Raw genomic sequence first — 20,788 nt, 5'->3', positions numbered from 1 at the left:
TGTATTATAATCATTTTAAGCATCCTTTAACATAGGCTTAACACCTAACAAAGACGTTGTACTTTTTTAAAACACCTTTATCGTAAGCCAGGCCTTGTTCTTACCTCATTTCCCAACAATAATGCCTTGCATAACGCCTGGGAAGAAAACACATTTGCTCAACTTGCCATTGGTTCACTTACCCCATGGCCACTGGCTCAACTTACCCCAACGCAAACATTTTGACTATATTAGCCCACACAGCTACAAGGATGCACGTTCATGCTAGGTTTAGGACCTCATATTGAAGCTTATAGAGACCCCAACTGATGTATAGAACACTTAAAATGATCTACTTTGGTTTAGATACAAGCGTCATGAAACCTCTAACACAAATGGATTTGACTTGCTGAAAATCTTTTGGACCTAACTTGCTTACCACTTTTTCCATGTGGTTTCTTCCTTCACAGACTCCATGAAATGACCTCTTCCTAAACATTTCGTCAAATGATCAATTGTGTGTATGGTTTCCTAGAAACAAGGGAGGCTCAACTTACCCCACTCACCCCTAATTATCATTGTGCTCATTCTGCCACCCTTCTTTTCCATAGAATATATAGGTTGTGGAGCTGCCAACACGCCAACAACAGATTTTACTTTCAGCATCCAAAACTCACCAGAAGATGAACTTGCAGAAGTAATGAGATCGAGTTTCGACCAGATGATTATCCCCTATGTAGTTTTTTGTAGGAAATATGCAAACCAATACAGAAGAGTAGACCAGAGAGCACACCCCTTTCATCAAGACCGCAGTCAAATGAGTAGCCTATTCTTCCCATAGCCGCCACCCACTGCATAAAAGCTGGGAGTTACAGGCAAGAACGCCAAGCTTCGCTTTGAAGAATTGACCGATAGTGGCATTAGGTGCGGAGCTAGTGTAGATCATTGATCTGCCTGACAATCAGCCATGGGAAGCTCTTGACAACGGATAGCGTGTAACTTGTATGCGGCCGCAAAATGTGACGAATAGTACGCAGATAAAAAAAAGAAGATATATATTTTAAAAATATGTAGTTTAAAGAAAGACGTTTCTGTAAAATATTTATTAATATCACCATGCAGCCGTAAACTTCAACTCCTTCGAAGTGGATGTGTATTTTCAGCTTCAACACTTAGTTTGAACAAGATGGAAGTTATTACACCATAAACGTTCTGCGGTGACTGACGAGATGGGAAAATGGGAGATATCAATGGTAATTTCCAATGATATGCATAAGAATTTTGTGGTTGTACGACATGCGTTTCATTTAGAAATGATAAAGTTATTATCTTATTAGTTTTACTGTATTTTAAGAACTATAATGTAATGTAAGCTATTTGAATCATAGGTTATGCACTGTTTGAACAAAGTCATATGCGGTTAATAGCCTAATTTATCTTCTTACACCTGTTGGTCATAAATCAGACAGTGCTGTCTTGTCAGAGCGTTATAGACATCTGTAGCTATAGCCCAATAATGGACTAAATGAGCCTAACGTTACTCCATATAATCTAAGGACCTTGGATGTTCTGTTTCGAGGTGAATTGGTTATGGCAGCCAAATACACCATCTAAACGTGAATCGATTCACAATTGTGGTATGCTTTTTAGGAACATAAAGCCCTCTACTTTCATGTCACATCAAAATATAGGCTTAATATACACTTACTGTACACGGTTTTAACACAGTCGCAGCAGACAGTATTTTTCAGTGACACACTTTGTGGCGTCAGTCTTCTGTTTACACACAGGTGTTTGGAGAAGCAGTTAATTAGCATAGGCAGTGGACTCTGTCTTCTGGCTGTTTTCTGTAAACAAGCGCTGTAACATGGAAATATGGCTGTGTGGGAACCCTAACCCTATACAGGTGGGTAGTAGTGTTATATATATATATATATATTATTTCTTGCTGATATGAAACAGATACCTGAGAAGACAACATATATATATATATATATATATAGGTATATTATTTCTATATTATTTCTTGCTGATATGAAACAGATACCTGAGAAGACAACGGTCCTCATTAGAGGAGGCTGGAGCAATAAGAGGACTGGCTCATTGTAAAGGGTGGAATGGAGTTCATTGAATTGGATCAAACATATGGAAACCACACGATTGAATCCGTTCCATTAACTCCATTCCATCCATTACAACGAGCCTGTCACCTTATAGCTCTTCCCACCAGCCTCCACTTGTCCTTATGTTTCCTTCGTGTTAAAACTTAGAGCAAACGTCTGGGTTCTTAACAAAACTTCCCTGGCCAGAAGGCGTCTATGAATGGGCTAATGTGCAGCTAATGAATAAGGCAGCAACACTGCAACATATTGCCAATGCATGCATCTTGCATGGATGTACAGTATATCCTTGCATTTAGTGTATGCATATCTGTCAGTGAGACTATTATTTGCATCATTGTCCTGTGACTACCGATGGTGCCTCTTTTAGTCTCCATGGTCTATTTATTCATTAGATAAAACTGCCTGAATGGAAAAACAAGTATTAGGCCTATAGCTGGTTTCCAACAATACATGGTGATATCATAATGCTAACAGATTAATAGACGCTAACTGCTTTAGCAACGATTGACAATAGTATTTTATGGTCGGGGCAGTTTTGTTAAGATCCCAGACACTCGTTCTAAACGTTAAAACGCATCGCTGGTATTGGAAACAAGGATCATGTTTCATATCGGCGAGAATTAAATTTACTACCGACCTTTAAGGGTTAGTGTTCCTACATGGCCATATCTCCATGTTACATCGCTTGTTTACGGAAGACATAGGCTGCCACCTGTGCTAAATTGCTATCTAGCGTTCTCCATTAACCTGTGTGTAAGCATAACTGGGGAGGAAGTGTAGTTCCTCACTGGAGGCACACACAGTTTGTGGATCTGTGCAAAGCTACTACAGTAAGTTAACTTATTTGAAAAATGTTCTCACTGATATGAAAGATAAGGTGCATATCGGAATGTGTTTCGAAAACCGGTTTGAAAACTATGATTTATGTTTCTAAACATTAAAACAAAGCATCGAAATTGTAGTTCACATACGGGGAAGAAGGGTTTTCGAGAGCTATCCTGATATAATTTGTATCATTATGTTCAGTCTCAATATTGGACAAATCTTGTCTGTTTTGAATTTAGTTTGGTGCACCTAAGATAGATGTTACTGTATTGTATCCTTGCCCATAGAAATAGGATCTCTGTGCCTTGGCCTCATGTAGGCCTACAGATAATGTAATGCAGTATTCCATAAAGGACAATGGTGTGATATTGGTCCCCTCACGACACCGATAATAGTGCCTCTCTTTCTTGGCCTGGTCTTTTGTCAGGTGTGTATAATTAGGTTGTGACGCACGTCTGCCTGCCTTGTACCTCAGTAACCCTCTGTAATTTAGGAGCTGGGTAATAATTATAATGTGCCTTGAGTGCTCTGCCCACCATACGCATCTGCACGTCTGTCAGATGGCATGTGACTTAAAATGTTCTGATTTGCTTTGAGCATACAGGGATAATATCAGTGCCAATGTTAAAACCAGACTGTTTAGTTCTGACAGGGACATAGGGGGGGAAGCCTAAATTATATCAGAAAGAGGTGGATAGATATGAGGGGTGTGTATTAGAGCAGAGAGATTGATTGGGGGCTAGTGACAGACTTGCATGTAGGACTGAGTGGGTGGAGGGATACTGTGACAAGAAAAAGTATGTGAACTCTTTTGAAATACCTGGATTTCTGCATAAATTGGTCATAAAATTTGATCTGATCTTCATCTATGTCACAACAATAGACAAACAGTCTGGTTAACCAATTTAGGTAATCCAGGTAATTCCAAAGTGTTCACATACTTGTTCTTGCCACTGTAGATTTAATAGGTTACATATTTTAAAGGGGATTATGCTGATTTATTTACGATTTCTTTGATCACGTCGTTTCAATTATTAGACCCAGGTGCCGTCTCTTTGTACCACATTGCTCTTGTCCTCAATAGGCAAGCTGTGTTCCTTTTCATGTTGTTCTGTACCAATGTTCTTTGGAATACATTAGAGTCAAGTTCCTTGTCCTGCTAAATATGCAGACTATTGTTTGAAATGTTGTAATTGGGTAACTCCATTTGAAGTCAGTCACTTTTTGACAGCACCCCTTTTGATTTGAAGAAAACTTTCCATACATATTTGCCCATTGTAGAAGTGCTCAGAAAGTGACTTTTTGGATCTGAATGCCAAAACAGAGAAAGGTGCTTAAAGTTGACCTATTTTGCATACCATGAGACATCCATGTCTTCATCACTGGAAAATATCTATATATATTTTTAACCTTAAACATTAATTATATATTTGTTCAAATTGGCACATGTTGTAGCTTAGACCCTATTTTACATAATCTGAGGTTGTTGTGCCTGCCATCAGTTGAGACACAACATGCTCTTGAATACAGGCTGGGCAATCATTTACGTTAAAGGTAAAAAAATAAATAATCATAATTTGTATTCAATAAATTAGTTTGACAACCCTGTTTAACCATGTATCTTTTCCAATAATTAAGACATGGATGTCTGATGGTATGGTGGGGTATGCAAAACGGGGCAACTTTGAGCACCTCTCTCCTGAATGTTTTGCCATTCATGTCCAAAAAGTAACTTGCTGAGTACTTCTTCCATCGGCAAACATGTATGGGGGGAAAAAGGGATGCTGTCAAAGTATTGAATTCATATCTCCATTTCTGCTCAGTGTTTTCTCTAATTTAAACAGTACAGTGTTTAAGAGAGATTTGAATTAAACCTTTAAAGCGAAGAAATCTCATCCAAATCTAGCTTTGGTAAACCAAGGTGTGAATATCCAGAGACAAATCTGTGATAGTGTGTGTGTGTACAGATGCAAACATGAGTTTGTCTTTTCACCAGTCAGCTGAATAACTGATAAACCCAAAGCACTCCCTGTATCACAGACCTTCCAGGTGAAGTGTCTACATTTTGCTCACAAGGCGGGCATGCCTCTGTATAGGCTTACTGTAATGGACCATAAACATCAATCTGGTCTTAAAGCTGGTCATTATGGTCTGTAGGCTCTGTCCTGTCAGTGGTCTACTGCCCCTAGACAGCTATTATACACATGAGCTGAAATGTCTGTGTTGCATGTGAGGTCCAGTTTGTTGTTGTGTGAGCCTCATAGCCACCTCATCACTGTGGATCAGGGGGGTTTAGGTGGTTTGCATGTCAACACCTCTGCTTGTTTGTTAGTGGTCAACTATGGCTATTTTTACCTGCTAATGATCCACCTTTTGACCTCCGTGTTTCCAAAAACAAAAATGAGGTGTCTAGTCCAGTATGCGTCAATACAAGGGTAATAGAGGATTGAAGGAATTGAAAGGAGCTCCAGTCTCCCCATCTCACCGTGTGAGTTCTTCCTTCCTTCCTTCCCACCCAGAACCCAGTGCAGGAGTGGGGGGAGGAGTTTGAGGAGGGGGCGTTGTATGGGATCACCCTGCGTCGGGAGCCCGTCCAGATACCAGCCAGCCCCACCGATGCCCGGCCATGCATGGCCTTCGTCCAGTACCGGACCTGCAAGGTGCGCAGGCTGAAGGCAGCCACCCTGAACCGGCTGGTGAGCCACCTCCTGGACCCCTGCTGCCAGGAGCCCGACTACAGACGTATCTTTCTGTCCACCTACCAGACCTTCACCACTACCAGTGCACTCATTGAGCTGCTCTTCCAGAGGTGGGCCATGTCATTAAGTTTACAGTACTCATAACTGCTGTTATGTTTCACCTGACCATTGTCTCAGACCATAATGCAGAAGCTATTTCACTGTTAAAATTATACAGTATGAAATGAGGTGAGCAGGTTGTTTGACCTCTATAGTTTGAAAACACCTTGACGTTCTAGTTTTACTGCTTATTAAAACCCATCTTCTATTGGGTGAAATGGCCTAAAAATGTCTATCTCCCTCTTCTTTTGCCTTCTTGTCTTCACCCACCGTTTTGCAAACACAACTCTTTTGACACATTCCGAGTTATCACAGTAACAAATAAGATTAGCCAAATTGGATTCAGAATGTTATGTTGGAAACAGATGAGAGGGTACGTCGAGAGTGGACGTTTTTGAACAACACCTCTCGCTGTGTATGCAAAGTCACTTAGTTTCGTCAGATTGTTTTTTCTTTCTTGCTTCCCTCACAAAATGACTATCTCAGCATCTTTGATGTAATGATAATAAGCACCCAGCAGGTAGTTAGCCATTACAGGTTTTACAACAACAACAATTATTCGCTGAGTTTGGAGTGAGGGCAGTGTCAGGATAACAATGGAGCATAGAGACAGACCAAAGAAAAACAGTCTGAAGAAGAATGGACCACGGCCCTGTTGGTCACAATCACGGTTTAGATGAGTCTGACACTCTTCCTAATTGTTCTCACAGGGACAATGGGGCTTCAGACGTGTACAACAGTGAATGTCACAGGAGGTGAGCTGGCTGCTTTTCCCTTGATCACATTTACTTCCTTGACTCTGAAACAGGGAAGACATTGTTTCATCACGTTGTCTCCTCAGGCGTCTGTTGCCCCTGATCCAGACTTGGTTGGAGGAGTACAGTGAGGACTTCCGGGATCCTCCTCAGCACCCATCCCTAAGGCTGCTGATGGACCATCTGCATAGCCTGTCCTCCTTCTGTTCACTGGCCCAGCGCTCTGAAACTCTGCTTAAGAAGTTCCAGAGAGAAGGTACAGGATTCACTTGTTTTTCCTAACCTTTTCTGTGAATTGCCTTTGATTATGATACCATTGTTAATCCCCTTCTGTCATTCCTCTCTCCCTTTAATAGAAATGGATACTGGTGGCCATTCTTCCCAGGCTGAGGTTAATCAGGAAGATGAGGGCTCAGGGGAGGAAGGCCTAGAATGGGACAGCCCACTGGATCAGGGTGACATCATGGACTTCTCAGTCACAGGCATCGCAGAACAGCTCACCCGACTGGATGCTGTAAGTGGCAATTATGGAAGATAACTTCTGGCTCTTAATATGTGTCCTCAGGAGTGGATCGCTAACACTCTTTTTCCGTTTTACCTTCCTTATCTGTGCGTCTCTCAGGGGCTGTTTGGGAAGGTGGTTCCCTACCAGTGTCTGGGCTGTGTGTGGTCCCAGAGAGACAAGAAGGAGAACCTGTCTGCTACCGTCAGCGCCACCATTGCCCAGTTTAATGCAGTCACCAACCGAGTCATCACCTCCCTGCTCTGCCGGCCCACCTCCAGCCCCACTTCCGTCCACAGGGCCTCCAGCCCAGCTCAGAGGGCCTGCGTCATTGAGAAGTGGATCAGAGTAGGACAGGTCAGACACATCTAGTAACTTGGACCATTTGAGGGATACATTTTCAAATCCAAGTGCAGCCTTCTTACACATCTAAACGTTAACCTGGTTCTCAGTGCATTCAGATGTAAGTCCCTAGTCAGTCTCTAACTTGTGACTGTTTTCTGAAACAGGAGTGTCGGCAGCTGAAGAATTTCTCCTCTTTGAGGGCCATCCTGTCTGCCCTTCAGTCCAATGCTGTCTACAGGCTGAGGAAGACGTGGGCTGCTGTGTGTAGGTACGGACTGTCGGGTCACACTGCAAGGGTTAGCTGAGTCATGAAGCTAGAGGGCCAATAACATTGATTGAATATGGCAAAAAATATGAACAAGGGTGTCCTTATCCTCTGAGAATGTAAGGCTTAGTAAGGAAATTATTTACTAGTAATTGACCTACATTATTCAACTAACCTTAGTTTGTACTTCATGCCATAACTATGTAATAAACAATTTTTATTGTGTCAGTCAAGAATAGTTGAACAATAATTTTAGGTCAACATGCCATGCCTTACGAACTCTATATCCCTTTGAAGCTTAAAGGATATATTTTGTAATAAAGTTGCTAGTGGTGTCTTGTCTGAGTGTTATTTTTGGATTGATTTAAGTGGTTTGTTGTTCTTCAGGGACAGCGTGGAGATCTTTGATAACCTCTGTGAAACCTTCCCTGATGAGAACTGTGTGTTGAGCAACAGAGAGATCAGTGTGGAGGTATGAATCAAGTACATTAAGAAAAATTATTTAACTTCATTTTTTTAACTTGCATCTCTGCACAAATATATGCTTTCTTTCTACAACCATAATGCAGACAACATGACACTGTTGAAATACTTACAGTATGGAGTGTTTTGTGAGCAGTTGACCTTTACTTACATCTTCAAGCACCTTGATATTCTACTTTTACAACTTATTAAAACCCATCTTTCTGTTAAGTTAATGTTTAGTGAAATTGCGTAACAGTGTGTTAATAGTAAGCCATTGTCCCAAAGCAAAAGAGAGGGTGTTCTATTTTTCTGTCGGCTCTGGGTGTTTGTGTCAAATCTTCATTCGGTCTGGTTACAGTGAGAGGGCTCTAAAGTAATATTCTACATATTGCTCAGAATTTCCAAATAAGCTGATATTAACATCATTGTCAACAAACACTACACTAATGATAATTTCTCCAGCAGTTCCTTGAGAAACACCTTAATTTGCCTCACATCTTTATTTCATTTTACTGTATTGGTCCACCCCTTGTTCAACCGGACTGTTCCAGAAAAATATTTTAACGTGCTCCCTGTGCTCCCTGTGCTCCCTGTGCTCCCTGTGCTCCCTGTGCTCCCTGTGCTCCCTGTGCTCCCTGTGTCTGTATTAACAGGCTCACAGTATTTGTGCTTTTGACAGATGTTCTTATCAAAATATTCCTTAGCACAAAACTGCTTTTGTTCACATGTTTGCATGGATTTTAAAAGCTCAATATGTTGTTTACATAATGAGATATGTGTGTGTGTGTGTGTGTCTAAGAACAACCAATGTGGTGTTGACCCCATAAGCTGGTAAAGGAAGTTTTGACCTAGACCATATTTGACTGACTCTTTGCATATGCTGTAGGTCATTGCAGATGAGTGGACAGGTTGACAATGGAAGGCCATAAATGCAGACTGAATTTAGCTTCTATCTGACTCCTTTTCAGGATGGAAGCCAAACAGCCATGGATAACATTTCTCCCAAGATATCCAAGCGATGTCCTGTTGCCAGACAGATGGTAAGCAATACTTCAGAGAGAGATTGAGTAAGAGACATTGCAGACATGATATGTAGATATGAGAGATATCTATATATAGTGGGGGTCATTAAGTTTGGGTTTAGCTTTCTCTTCTTTCCATGCAACATTAAATGGACAGAAATGATAGCAGAGGCCTCCTGAGTGGCGTAGCGGTCTAAGGCACTGCATCGCAGTATTGCAGCTTCACTACAGCCTGGGGTTTGATCCCAGGCTGTGTCACACCCGGCCATGACTGGGAGTCCCATAGGGCGGCGCACAATTGGCCCAGCGTCGTCCGGTTAGGGGAGAGTTTGGCTGGAGGGGGCTTTACTTGGCTCATCGCACTCTAGCGACTTGTTGTGGTGGGCCGGGCAACTGCAAGCTGACTTTTGTCGTCAGTTGAACGGTGTTTCCTCCGACACATTGGTGCAGCTGGCATCCGGGTTGAGCGGGTGTTAAGAAGCGCGGCTTGGGGGGGTCATGTTTCGGAGGACGCATGAGTCGACCTTCGCCTCTCCCGAGCCCATTGGGGAGTTGCGGCGATGAGACAAGATCGCAATTGGATATCAAGAAAAAGGGGGGTATGACATAGAAATGATAGCATAATTCTGTGTATCTGAAAGTTAAAAAAACAAGTTTATTATAAGCTGCTATAGGGGGTGGAAAGGGGAGGAAGGAACCTAGTATTGTCTACTCAGTATTTTGCGGGGGCAGTTTCTGCTTCTTGAAGTCACATGTAGCCCCCTAACCCCATCAGCTCTTAACCCACAAGAGGTTACAGTGATTCCCCTAGAGGAAAAATCTATTCAAAGACCGAGAGAGTCATGTGTGGCAAGAGGAAGCCATCCTATCCTTAGCCACTGATGTTTCAAATGGCCACAGATTACTAGGCTATGAAAGGACAGTAATCATAGACCAAGACCTTTTCTAGCTTCATATGCACATTCTCTAAAGCTGTGTTAATAGAATCCTCTGCTGACATGCTGTCTCTGTACTGTCATCTCCTCAGAGCACCTCCAGTGGGGTGGTTCCTTACCTGGGCACGTACCTGACTATCCTCACAATGCTGGACACTGCTCTACCAGATACTGTGGAGGTAAGCAAACAGCCATTGAAACAGACGGCTCAGTTATGGCAGCTACTTTAAGTTAATTCTATATTTACCTTATAGCGGATTGCTATCTTAATGTTTAATATTGATAATAAATCTTCCATATTGTCAAGTATAATAGCATGTTGTGCTATTTTTGACAGGGGGACCTCATAAACTTTGAAAAGAGGAGGAGGGTAAGTTGTTGCTGTTTTTGTCTTCGATCTCTAAGCCTGTAGGGAATAGGATTTTACGTAAAGAAAACAAAAGATGCAGTACAAACGTGTCTAAATATTTCACCCTTGTTATAGGACATGACATGCATTGAATTGGTGGTACACTCACCACCACATTTTAGTGGTACTTTCATATGCCGAAGCAAAAAGTGCACACCTTTATGCTTAAGGATGTTTGCTTACTGCTCTAAATGACTATCTCTCAGCCTTTATTGGAGCCCCATGACTGTTAAAAGTGTTGTCAGGTGTTACTAGTTCAGGACAAGTTACATAACAACCACACAGCTGACATGGGCTCATGATCTCCCTCTCTCTCTGCAGGAGTTTGAGATTCTCTCTCAGATCCGGCAGCTCCAAGCCTCCTGCTCTCAGTACAACCTGCCCCATCACACCAGGATCACTGCCTGGTTGCAGGGCCAGAAGCTGCTCACTGACCAGGAGAGGTGAGAACCTGTCCCCCACTGGTTTTATGGTAGATCAATGAGGAGATAAAGAGCTGGTGAGCTTTGTAAGGATTAATGGGGCCTAATCATGTCTTAAAATGATGCCCCTTATAGGCCAATAAACCCTTTATACAACCTGAATTGTCTCTTTCTAATATACTGTATACCCAAATGTAGTACTCAAATGACATGTAAAACACAATTCCCATAATCCCTACCCTGGTTTTGCCTGTTAAGGAAATTAATAGAAAACGCATCTAGAGCTGGGGTTGACACAGGGCTGCAGTGTGTTTAGGCTTTTAGAATCAGATGTGCTAGTGCAGGGCTGGAACAAAAGGCTGTATACATTTAGACAAGTCCACCCTGACTTTGGGCCTCATAAGTGTTTTCTCTGTGTTCTGCCACAGCTATGAACTGTCCAGAAACCTGGAGCCTCCAATAGACCTCTGCTCCACAGGCGCCTGGAGCCACCGTTTGCTCAGCAAGAAACTGTCCTCGTGAGTACTGAACACTTCTCTTAACAGCAGTTGCCATCTTGATAATTCTAATCAAGACAATAGTATTCACCCCATCTCTAATATACAGTTGAAGTCAGAGGTTTACATACACCTTAGCCAAATACATTTACCTCAGTTTTTCACAATTCCTGACATTTAATCCGAATACAATTTCCCTGTTTTAGGTCAGTTAGGATCACCACTTTATTTTTAAGAATGTGAAATGTCAGAATAATAATAGAGAGAATGATTTTTTTTTCAGCTTTTATTTCTTTCATCACATTCCCAGTGGGTCAGAAGTTTACATACACTCAATTAGTATTTGGTAATGTTGCCTTTAAATTGTTTAACTTGGGTCAAATGTTTCAGGTAGCCTTTCACAAGCTTACCACAATAAGTTGGGTGAATTTTGGCCCATTCCTCCTGACAGAGCTGGTGTAACTGAGTCAGGTTTGTAGGCCTCATTGCTCGCACATGCTTTTTCAGTTCTGCCCACAAATGTTCTATGGGATTGAGGTCAGGGCTTTGTGATGGCCACTCCAATACATTGACTTTGTTGTCCTCAAGCCATTTTTCCACAACTTTGAAAGTATGCTTGGGGTCATTGACCATTTTGTAGACGAATTTGCAACCAAGCTTTAACTTACGGACTGAGATGTTGTTTCAATAATTCCACATAAATTTCCTTCCACATGAGGCCATCTATTTTGTGAAGTACACCAGTCCCTCCTGCAGCAAAGCACCCCCACAACATGATGCTGCCACCCCCGTGCTTCACGGTTGGGATGGTGTTCTTCGGCTTGCAAGCCTCCCCCTTTTTCCTCCAAACATAATGATGGTCATTATGGCCAAACAGTTGTATTTTTGTTTCATCAGACCAGAGGACATTTCTCCAAAAGTACGATCTTTGTCCCCATGTGTAGTTGCAAACCGTAGTCTGGCTTTTTTATGTTGGTTTTGGAGCAGTGGCTTCTTCTTTGCTGAGCGGCCTTTCGGGTTATGTCGATATAGGACTCGTTTTACTGTGGATATAGATACTTTTGTACATGTTTCCTCCAGCATCTTCACAAGGTCTTTTGCTGCTGTTCTGGGATTGATTTTCACTTTTCGCATCAAAGTACGTTCATCTCTAGGAGACAGAACGCGTCTCCTTCCTGAGCGGTATGACGGCTGCGTGGTCCCATGGTGTTTATACTTGCGTACTATTGTCTGTACAGATGGATGTGGTACCTTCAGGTGTTTGGAAATTGCTCCCAAGGATGAACCAGACTCGCGGAGGTCTACAATTGTTTTTCTGAGGTCTTGGCTGATTTCTTTTGATTTTTCCCATGATGTCAAGCAAAGAGGCACTGAGTTTGAAGGTAGGCCTTGAAATACATCCACACGTACACCTCCAATAGGCTAATTGACATCATTTGAGTCAATCAGAAGCTTCGAAAGCCATGACGTCATTTTCTGGAATTTTCCAAGCTGCTTAAAGGCACAGTCAACTGAGTATATGTAAACTTCTGACCCACTGGAATTGTAATACAGTGAATTATAAGGGAAATAATCTGTCTGTAAACAATTGTTGGAAAAATGTCTTAGGTCATGTACAAAGTAGATGTCCTAACCGACTTGCCAAAACTATAGTTTGTTAACAAGAAATTTGTGGAGTGGTTGAAAAACAACCTAAGTGTATGTAAACTTCCGACTTCAACTGTATACAACTATTTTAACATTGTTGTAAATAAACAACAACTGTAAAAGAACAATGACAAAATGCAGTATTTAAGGTTTTACTAGTGTACGTTGACCACATTTGTTAATTTAGTGCAAAGTTCTAACTGTGTGTATTTGCAGACTCCTGAAAGTGAGTGAGGGATCCAGCAGGAAAAATCATGCAGACCAGATCAGTGTGTCGTCTTCAGGGTCCAGTGGCTCTGAGATGGAGGATCTCTCCACCCCTCCCTCCACACTCAGACTGCAGGTACAGCTCTCTCCTATCCCCTTTAGACATGCCTCTGACTGTTTCTTTCTTTCTGTCAGTCATTGCTCACCCTGGTTAAAGCTGTTTCAAATGTTTTAATAGAACACACTGTACTACAAAACATCCTCTAGTTATACTTTACTAATACCAGTAGTTACACCATGAAGCAATTCAAAAGTAATTGCCATTATGTGGCTTTTTATATAACCTCCCATTCATAACAGGGATCCCCATTGACATCTCATTGAAACTGATGTCCTTGAGAACTGGAATGTCAATTGACCAGGTCCTTGAAGCCAAGCAGGAGTGGTGTTTGCTTAGCACATGCCTCTCTGGTGAAGCATGGCTCAATACTTCAGTTGTCAGTGAGGTCAATATCTCAGACAGACAAACTGGAAGACTAATTCATTATTTCCAATGGCACTCATGCATGTTCTGTCTCTCTACCTTGTCCCAGTCTATGTCCAGCTCCTGTCAAAATGTGGCGGAGGCCATACCCTCCTCCCCGGATGGCTCCACTCCCTCCAGTTGTTCCTCCAGTTCTCAGCCTGACCTCTCTGCTCCAGTGGCTGCCCACCCTAAACCCTTGCTGGCCTCTCATCACAAGCGCTCTGTGTCCATGACCTCCCTCCCCCTCTACAACAGACAGGTGGCTGACTCCTGTATAGTGAGGGTCAGTGTGGAGGCTGGCAACGGCAACATGTACAAGAGCATCCTGGTGAGCTTGGGTTGGGATCTGGTGGTAGGGATGATCTTGGGATCCTGTTATGGAAATGTAAAGGGATCATGTGTATAGTACTCTAGCTCTGTACATTTAGTTATGATGAAATCTAAGATAAGAACTGCTGTATTGGTTACATTTTAGTTATTTGGCAGACGCTCTCATCCAGAGCGACTTAGTTATTGCGTTCATCTTAAGATAGCTAGGTGAGACAACCACATATCACAGTCGTAGTAAGTACATTTTTCCTCAATAAAGAAGTTATCAGCAAAGTCAGGGGGGGTTGTGTTATTTAAGATACTCTGGTTGGTTGAAGGGAGGTTTTGCAGCCAAACCCTTCACTTCCTCATTGTAGCATATTAACTGCTTGTTTGACTTGCGTCCTTCTCAGCTGACTAGTCAGGACAAAACTGCCCAGGTGATCCAGAGGGCCCTGGAAAAACACAACCTGGAGCACCTGACCTGTCAAGACTTCACCCTCACACAATTGATCTCCCAGGAAAGAGGTGAGCTAAAACAGTCAATGCTCTTACACAGTACATATGCCCACTACATATGCCCACTCAAAGATGCCACATCACTGTGCAGATCAGTGTTGGTCAAGCAAAGATAGTTGTTATAGTTTGGCATTAACTGTACTGAACTACAGTAGAAATATTACTGAAGATATTGTTGTCCTGGAATGATTGAAGGGGACTTTTTAATAGTGTAGGGAAACTGTATGTAATATTCTCCTTTCTCATACCAACCCCCACATCTTCTGTTTTTCAGAGTTACTCATTCCGGACAAAGCTAACGTCTTCTACGCCATGTGCACGTCGGCAAACTTTGACTTTGTTCTTCACCAGTGTCCAAAGGGTCAAAAGAAACCTCTGTGCGCTACTTCCAGCCTTGGACGTTATTCAAAGTAGACACCGTTCTATGGCAATGATGAGTAACTGCAAACTAGGACTGAGTTCAAAGGATTTTGTACAGACATTTAGCTGGTTGTAGTTTTGTTTTTAATAACTTTCTTTTATGACAAAAATCATGTTTAAATGTTCCATGATGGACAGACCCCTGTTTGGTTTGTTGTCAAGTTGGTGCCAAGGGGGGAACAGGTGGAAGATGATAGTATGATGGCACTTCATGTAAAATACACGTGTTGTGTATATACGTCTGAAGACAACAGATTTGGGGCTACATTTTGAAACCCATTGAACAGAATGTCCTTTATTTATTGGTGGAGCGAACTCTACATGAATTCCACCATTGAACACTCAACATTCCTCAAAGACTTCCCTGAGGTGCTTTACTTTGTGGAAAGGAGTCACATTGGATCAGCATCAGCAGTGACTGTGATGCTCTCTCCCTCAGTCACACGCCAATATACAGACACATAATAGTTGTTTCCTATTGTCTCTTCTCCCTTGAGCAAAACCAGTCATCTATTTGTTTTAATGAGACAGATGACTGACGTTTCCCAACAGGGAGAGACAACCCATGAGCCTTAAAATGGAATTAGGTCACAGGAGACGGCCTGCCACTGCCACCTGAGAAGTGGATGGGAATGTTCTCACCCGGATCACTATGTTCCCCAGGGTATCAGCCCGCCGTCATGGCGATACTGATTGGGGCTGTGCGTGCGAAAGGAGGGGCTGCCCTGACTGGCTGGATAGCATTCCACATACACTATAGTCAGTTGCTGTAGAGGGGAAACTGACAAACATTTAAGGACTCAGACTGTCAAAGTTTAAATGATGGTGATAATAATGTGTGTGTTGTAAATGGTTCCGTGTTGCATTTCAGTGTTAATACTTAGTTTTTTTCTGTTCATTTTACATTGTTTTCTATTTGTCTCCTATAATGCTCTTGATGATTAAGTGGGCCACCATGGCTGTGTTGCCTAGCTACCCAAACTCCTTGCTCCGGCCAAACGCCACGCCCACGGACGTTAGTTTCTCTGAGTACCTCCCCGATGATTTCTAGAATGGAAATCCATTCTAGACCGTCTGATTGGTCCCAGAAACTGATGGGGTTGAGCCAGAACACGTAAACAGGTAAATCGGTGTTTTGAAAATTAGTCATTGGCTTTGATATGCTGATGGGTTAGAGATGATCCAACCGCTAATGCCTTGTTTTGTACAACACCCCTCATTTTGACGTCGCCACAAACGACTTCAATGATTGCACTCTGACTGAAGTCTGTTACCAATGATAGAGCAGCGGAAGAATTCAGTTTGAGTCGTCAGGCAAGGCTGTGTGCACTTGTCAATTGAATATACAAATATACTGAACAAAAATATAAGCGCAACAATTTAAACACATTTTACTGAGTTACAATTCATATAAGGAAATCAGTCAAATTAAATAAATTCATTAGGCCCTAATCTATGGATTTCACATGACTGGGCAGGGGCGCCGCTATCGGTGGGCCTGGGAGGGCATAGGCCCACCCACTTGGGAGACTGGCACACACACTGGGGAGCAAGGCCCAGCCAATCAGAATTAGTTTTTCCCCACAAAAGGGTTTTATTACAGACAAATACTCCTCGGTTTCATCAGCTGTCCAGGTGGCTGGTATCAGCTGATCCCACAGGTGAAGAAGCTGGATGTGTAGGTCCTGGACTGGCGTGGTTACACGTGGTCTGCGATTCTGAGGATGGTTGGACGTCTGTCAAATTCTCTAAAACAACGTTGGAGACGGCTTATGGTAGAGAAATTAACATGCAGTTCTCTGGCAACAGCTCTGATGGACATTCCTGCAGGCAGCATGCCAATTCCTTCAAAACATCTGTGGCATTGTGTTGTGTGACGACTGCACATTTTAGACTGGCCTTTTATTGTCCGCAGCACAAGCTGCACTTGTGTAATGATCAAGCTGTTTAATCAGCTCCTTGCCACACCTGTCAGGTGGATGGATTATCTTGGCAAAGGAGAAAATGCTCACTAACGGGGATGTAAACAAATTTTTGAGCGAAATAAGCTTTTTGTGCATATGGAAAAATGTCTGCGATCTTTTATTATAGCTCATGAAATCATGGGACCAACACTTTACATGTTGCATTTATATTTATGTTTAGTGTACATTCTAAACCATGCCAGATGAATCACCGATTGATAGGCATCTCCAAAATGCTTTTTAAAAATCAGTGTATGACACTACAGTAGCTTAATTTAGATGTTTAGAAGGACTATCATGCAAATAAGTGTTTGATATATTAAAATTTTCCACTATGATTGAACCAAATTGGTTATGCAACATTCTGAAAGAAGGTGAAAAGAAATTCAAACACTTAGGTGCTGTAAATAACTCGAGGTGCTTTCATCTGCCAGAGCATTGACATACCCCTTTCATCCAGGGCTTGCAGATGGGTAATTTGAACCCAGATTTAAATCTAATGTATATTACAAATCTGCCAAAACTGAATTCTCAGAGGTTGCTTAGTTGTCTCTTTGAGATGAATAGCGTTAAAAGTAATTGTAAACTAAAGAGGAAGTGTTAAATATATGGCTTGTACAGTGCTATTTGAAAATCCTGCAAACATGAAAAAGGTGAATGATTCAAGCAACAGGACATCTCGCTTTTACTGAGCTGTCCATTTTCATTGTGTCTGTGCTCCAAATAAAGTTTCTCAACATCTTTTTCTGTGTTTATGTCAACATTTCTTATACTGTATTTCACTTTATGATTCTAAGATTATTGGTTTCCATATATCTGAATATATAGGCTAAAGCACGCCATTCTGTAAGACTGGCACTTATATTCATGATGTAATTCAGGGTTCCCAAACTGGTGGCATGAATTTGGCCTGCGGGTGATTTTATTTGGCCCCGAAAGTTTTCTGAACCAAAAAAGAATCAACTTTTATTTGTTTTAGTTGTTGGACATAAAAGACTAAAAACACCAGCAAATCAGGTCCAAGTGATTTTAATTTTGGAAATCTGTTCTAAAGTATTCCCACACATTTTAGAGTGACATACACTGATTGTACAAAACATTAGGAACACCTGCTCTTTCCATTACATAGACTGACCAGGTGAATCCAGGTGAAAGCTATGATTCCTTATTGATGTCACCTGTTAGTGTAGATGAAGGGGAGGAGATGGGTTAAAGAAGGATTTTTAAGCCTTGACACAATTGAGACATGGATCCTGTATGTGTGCCATTCAGATGGCAAATGGGCAAGACAAAATATTTAAGTGCCTTTGAACGGGGTAGATGCCAGGCGCACCGGTTTGAGCGTGTCAAGAACTGCAACGCTGCTGGGTTTTTCATAGTGATAGGGAAACAAAGCTTCTTGATTAGATTGTGTTTAGACACAAGTACAGGGAAGCAGATGTAATTGCAGGCTACAGCGAAAATGTTATGCTCCGTGATCCAAGAGAGCAGGTAAAAAAATAAGTGAATGAGACAAAATATGGATAATAATAATAATAATAATACACTTTTACAACTGTATCACTGATAAATGACCGTCCTAACAACGGGACATATAAAATGGTAACATCTTATGTTTCACCGAGACGTGGCTGAACGAAGATACGGACAATATAGAGCTAGCGGGATTTCCATGCACCGGCAGAACAGAGACGCTACCTCTGGTAAGACGAGGGGTAGGGGTGTGTGTCTTTTTGTCAATAACAGCTGGTGAGCGATGTCTAATATTAAAAAAGTCTTGAGGTATTGCTCGCCTGAGGTAGAGTACCTTATGATAAGCTGTAGACCACACTATCTACTAAGAGAGTTCTCATCTGTATTATTCATAGCCATCTATTTACCACCACAAAGCGAAGCTGGCACGAAGACTGCTCTCAACCAACTCTATAAGGCCATAAGCAAAGAAGAAAATGCTCACCCAGAAGCGGTGCTCCTAGTGGCCGGGGACTTTAATGCAGGCAAACTGAAATCAGTTTCACCAAATTTTTACCAGCATGTCACGTGCAACCAGGGAAAAGAAATCTTAGACCACCTTTACTCCACACACAGAGATGCATACAAAGCTCTCCCCCGCCCTCTTTCTGGCAAATCTGACCATAATTCTATCCTTCATATTCCTGCTTACAAGCAAAAACTAAAGCAGGAAGTACCAGTGACTCGCTCAATACGGAAGTGGTCAGACGACGCGGATGCTACATTACAGGACTGTTTTGCTAGCGCAGACTGGAATATGTTCCGGGATACATCCAATGGCATTGAGGAGTACACTACCTCAGTCATCAGCTTCATCAATAAGTACATCGATGATGTCGTCCCCACAGTGACTGTACGTACATATCTCAACCAGAAGCCATGGATTACAGGCAACATCCGCATCGAGCTAAAGACTAGAGCTGCTGCTTTCAAGGAGCGGGAGACTAATCCGGACGCTTATAAGAAATCCCGCTATGCCCTCAGACGAACCATCAAACAAGCAAAGCGTCAATACAGGATTAAGATTGAATCCTACTACAACGGCTCTGACGCTCGTCGGATGTGGCAGGGCTTGAAAACTATTACAGACTACAAAAGGAAACCCAGACGCGAGCTGACCAGTGACGCGAGCCTACCAGACGAGCAAAATGCCTTTTACAGTTGAAGTCAGAATTTTACATACACTTAGGTTGGAGTCATTAAAACTTGTTTCAACCACCCCACAAATTTCTTGTTAACAAACTATAGTTTTGGCAAGTCATTTTTCCAACAATTGTTTACAGACATTATTTCACTTATAATTCACTGTATCGCAATTCCAGTGGGTCAGAAGTTTACATACATTAAGTTGACTGTGCCTTTAAACAGCTTGGAAAATCATTTGAGTCAATTGGAGGTGTATCTGTGGATGTATTTCAGGCCTACCTTCAAACTCAGTGCCTCTTTGCTTGACATCATGGGAAAAATCAAAAGAAATCAGCCAAGACCTCAGAAAAACAATTGTAGACCTCCACAAGTCTGGTTCATCCTTGGGGGCAATTTTCAAATGCCTGAACGTACCACGTTCATCTGTACAAACAATAGCACGCAAGTATAAACACCATGGCACCACGCAGCCGTCATACTGCTCAGAAAGGAGACGCGTTCTGTCTCCTAGAGATGAACGTACTTTGGTGCGAAAAGTGCAAATCAATCCCAGAACAACAGCAAAGGACCTTGTGAAGATGCTGGTAGAAACAGGTACAAAAGTAACTATATCCACAGTCAAACGAGTCCTATATCGACATAACCTAAAAGGCCGCTCAGCAAGGAAGAAGCCACTGCTCCAAAACCACCATTAAAAAAAGCCAGACTACGGTTTGCAACTGCACACGGGGACAAAGATCGTACTTTTTGGAGAAATGTCCTCTGGTCTGATGAAACAAAAATACAACTGTTTGGCCATAATGACCATCATTATGTTTGGAGGAAAAAGAAAAAGGGGGAGGCTTGCAAGCCGAAGAACACCATCCCAACCGTGAAGCACGGGGGTGGCAGCATCATGTTGTGGGGGTGCTTTGCTGCAGGAGGGACTGGTGCACTTCACAAAATGGATGGCATCATGAGGAAGGAAAATGATGTGGATATATTGAAGCAACATCTCAAGACATCAGTCAGGAAGTTAAAGCTTGGTTGCAAATGGGTCTTCCAAATGGACAATGACCCCAAGCATACTTCCAAAGTTGTGGCAAAATGGCTTAAGGACAACAAAGTCAAGGTATTGGAGAGGCCATCACAAAGCCCTGACCTCAATCTTATAGAGAATGTGTGGGCAGAACGGAAAAAGCGTGTGCGAGCAAGGA

The 20,788-nt window shown here is 42.2% G+C and overlaps 1 protein-coding gene across 1 annotated transcript; it reads left to right on the top strand.

Annotated features, from left to right (window-relative positions):
* The first annotated feature begins 705 nt into the window (after positions 1-705).
* LOC115201194 (ral guanine nucleotide dissociation stimulator-like 1) lies at positions 706-16,320 on the top strand. The gene is made up of 17 exons (XM_029764609.1): positions 706-1,232; positions 5,447-5,736; positions 6,436-6,480; positions 6,567-6,736; positions 6,837-6,994; positions 7,103-7,339; positions 7,492-7,595; positions 7,980-8,064; positions 9,026-9,097; positions 10,107-10,193; positions 10,352-10,384; positions 10,745-10,866; positions 11,274-11,363; positions 13,206-13,332; positions 13,790-14,050; positions 14,445-14,559; positions 14,825-16,320. Exons 1-17 carry the CDS (start codon positions 1,209-1,211, stop codon positions 14,962-14,964), a joined length of 2,160 nt encoding a protein of 719 aa, XP_029620469.1. The 5' UTR covers positions 706-1,208; the 3' UTR covers positions 14,965-16,320.
* The last annotated feature ends 4,468 nt before the right edge of the window (positions 16,321-20,788 follow it).

This window comes from Salmo trutta, chromosome 1 (assembly GCF_901001165.1).
Source record: "Salmo trutta chromosome 1, fSalTru1.1, whole genome shotgun sequence".
NCBI classification, from domain to species: Eukaryota; Metazoa; Chordata; class Actinopteri; order Salmoniformes; family Salmonidae; genus Salmo; species Salmo trutta.
The sequence above is the reverse complement of the archived record's forward strand: the minus strand, read 5'-3'. Positions and strand labels throughout refer to the sequence as shown.

What these genes read in the sequence shown, in the direction of transcription:
- LOC115201194 (XM_029764609.1), top strand. Translation starts at nt 1,209, where the DNA reads ATGGGAAAATGGGAGATATCAATG. An exon ending in AGCTCACCCGACTGGATGCT is followed by an intron (nt 6,995 to 7,102) that starts GTAAGTGGCAAT and finishes TGCGTCTCTCAG; the next exon opens with GGGCTGTTTGGGAAGGTGGT. An exon ending in GTCCTGTTGCCAGACAGATG is followed by an intron (nt 9,098 to 10,106) that starts GTAAGCAATACT and finishes TCATCTCCTCAG; the next exon opens with AGCACCTCCAGTGGGGTGGT.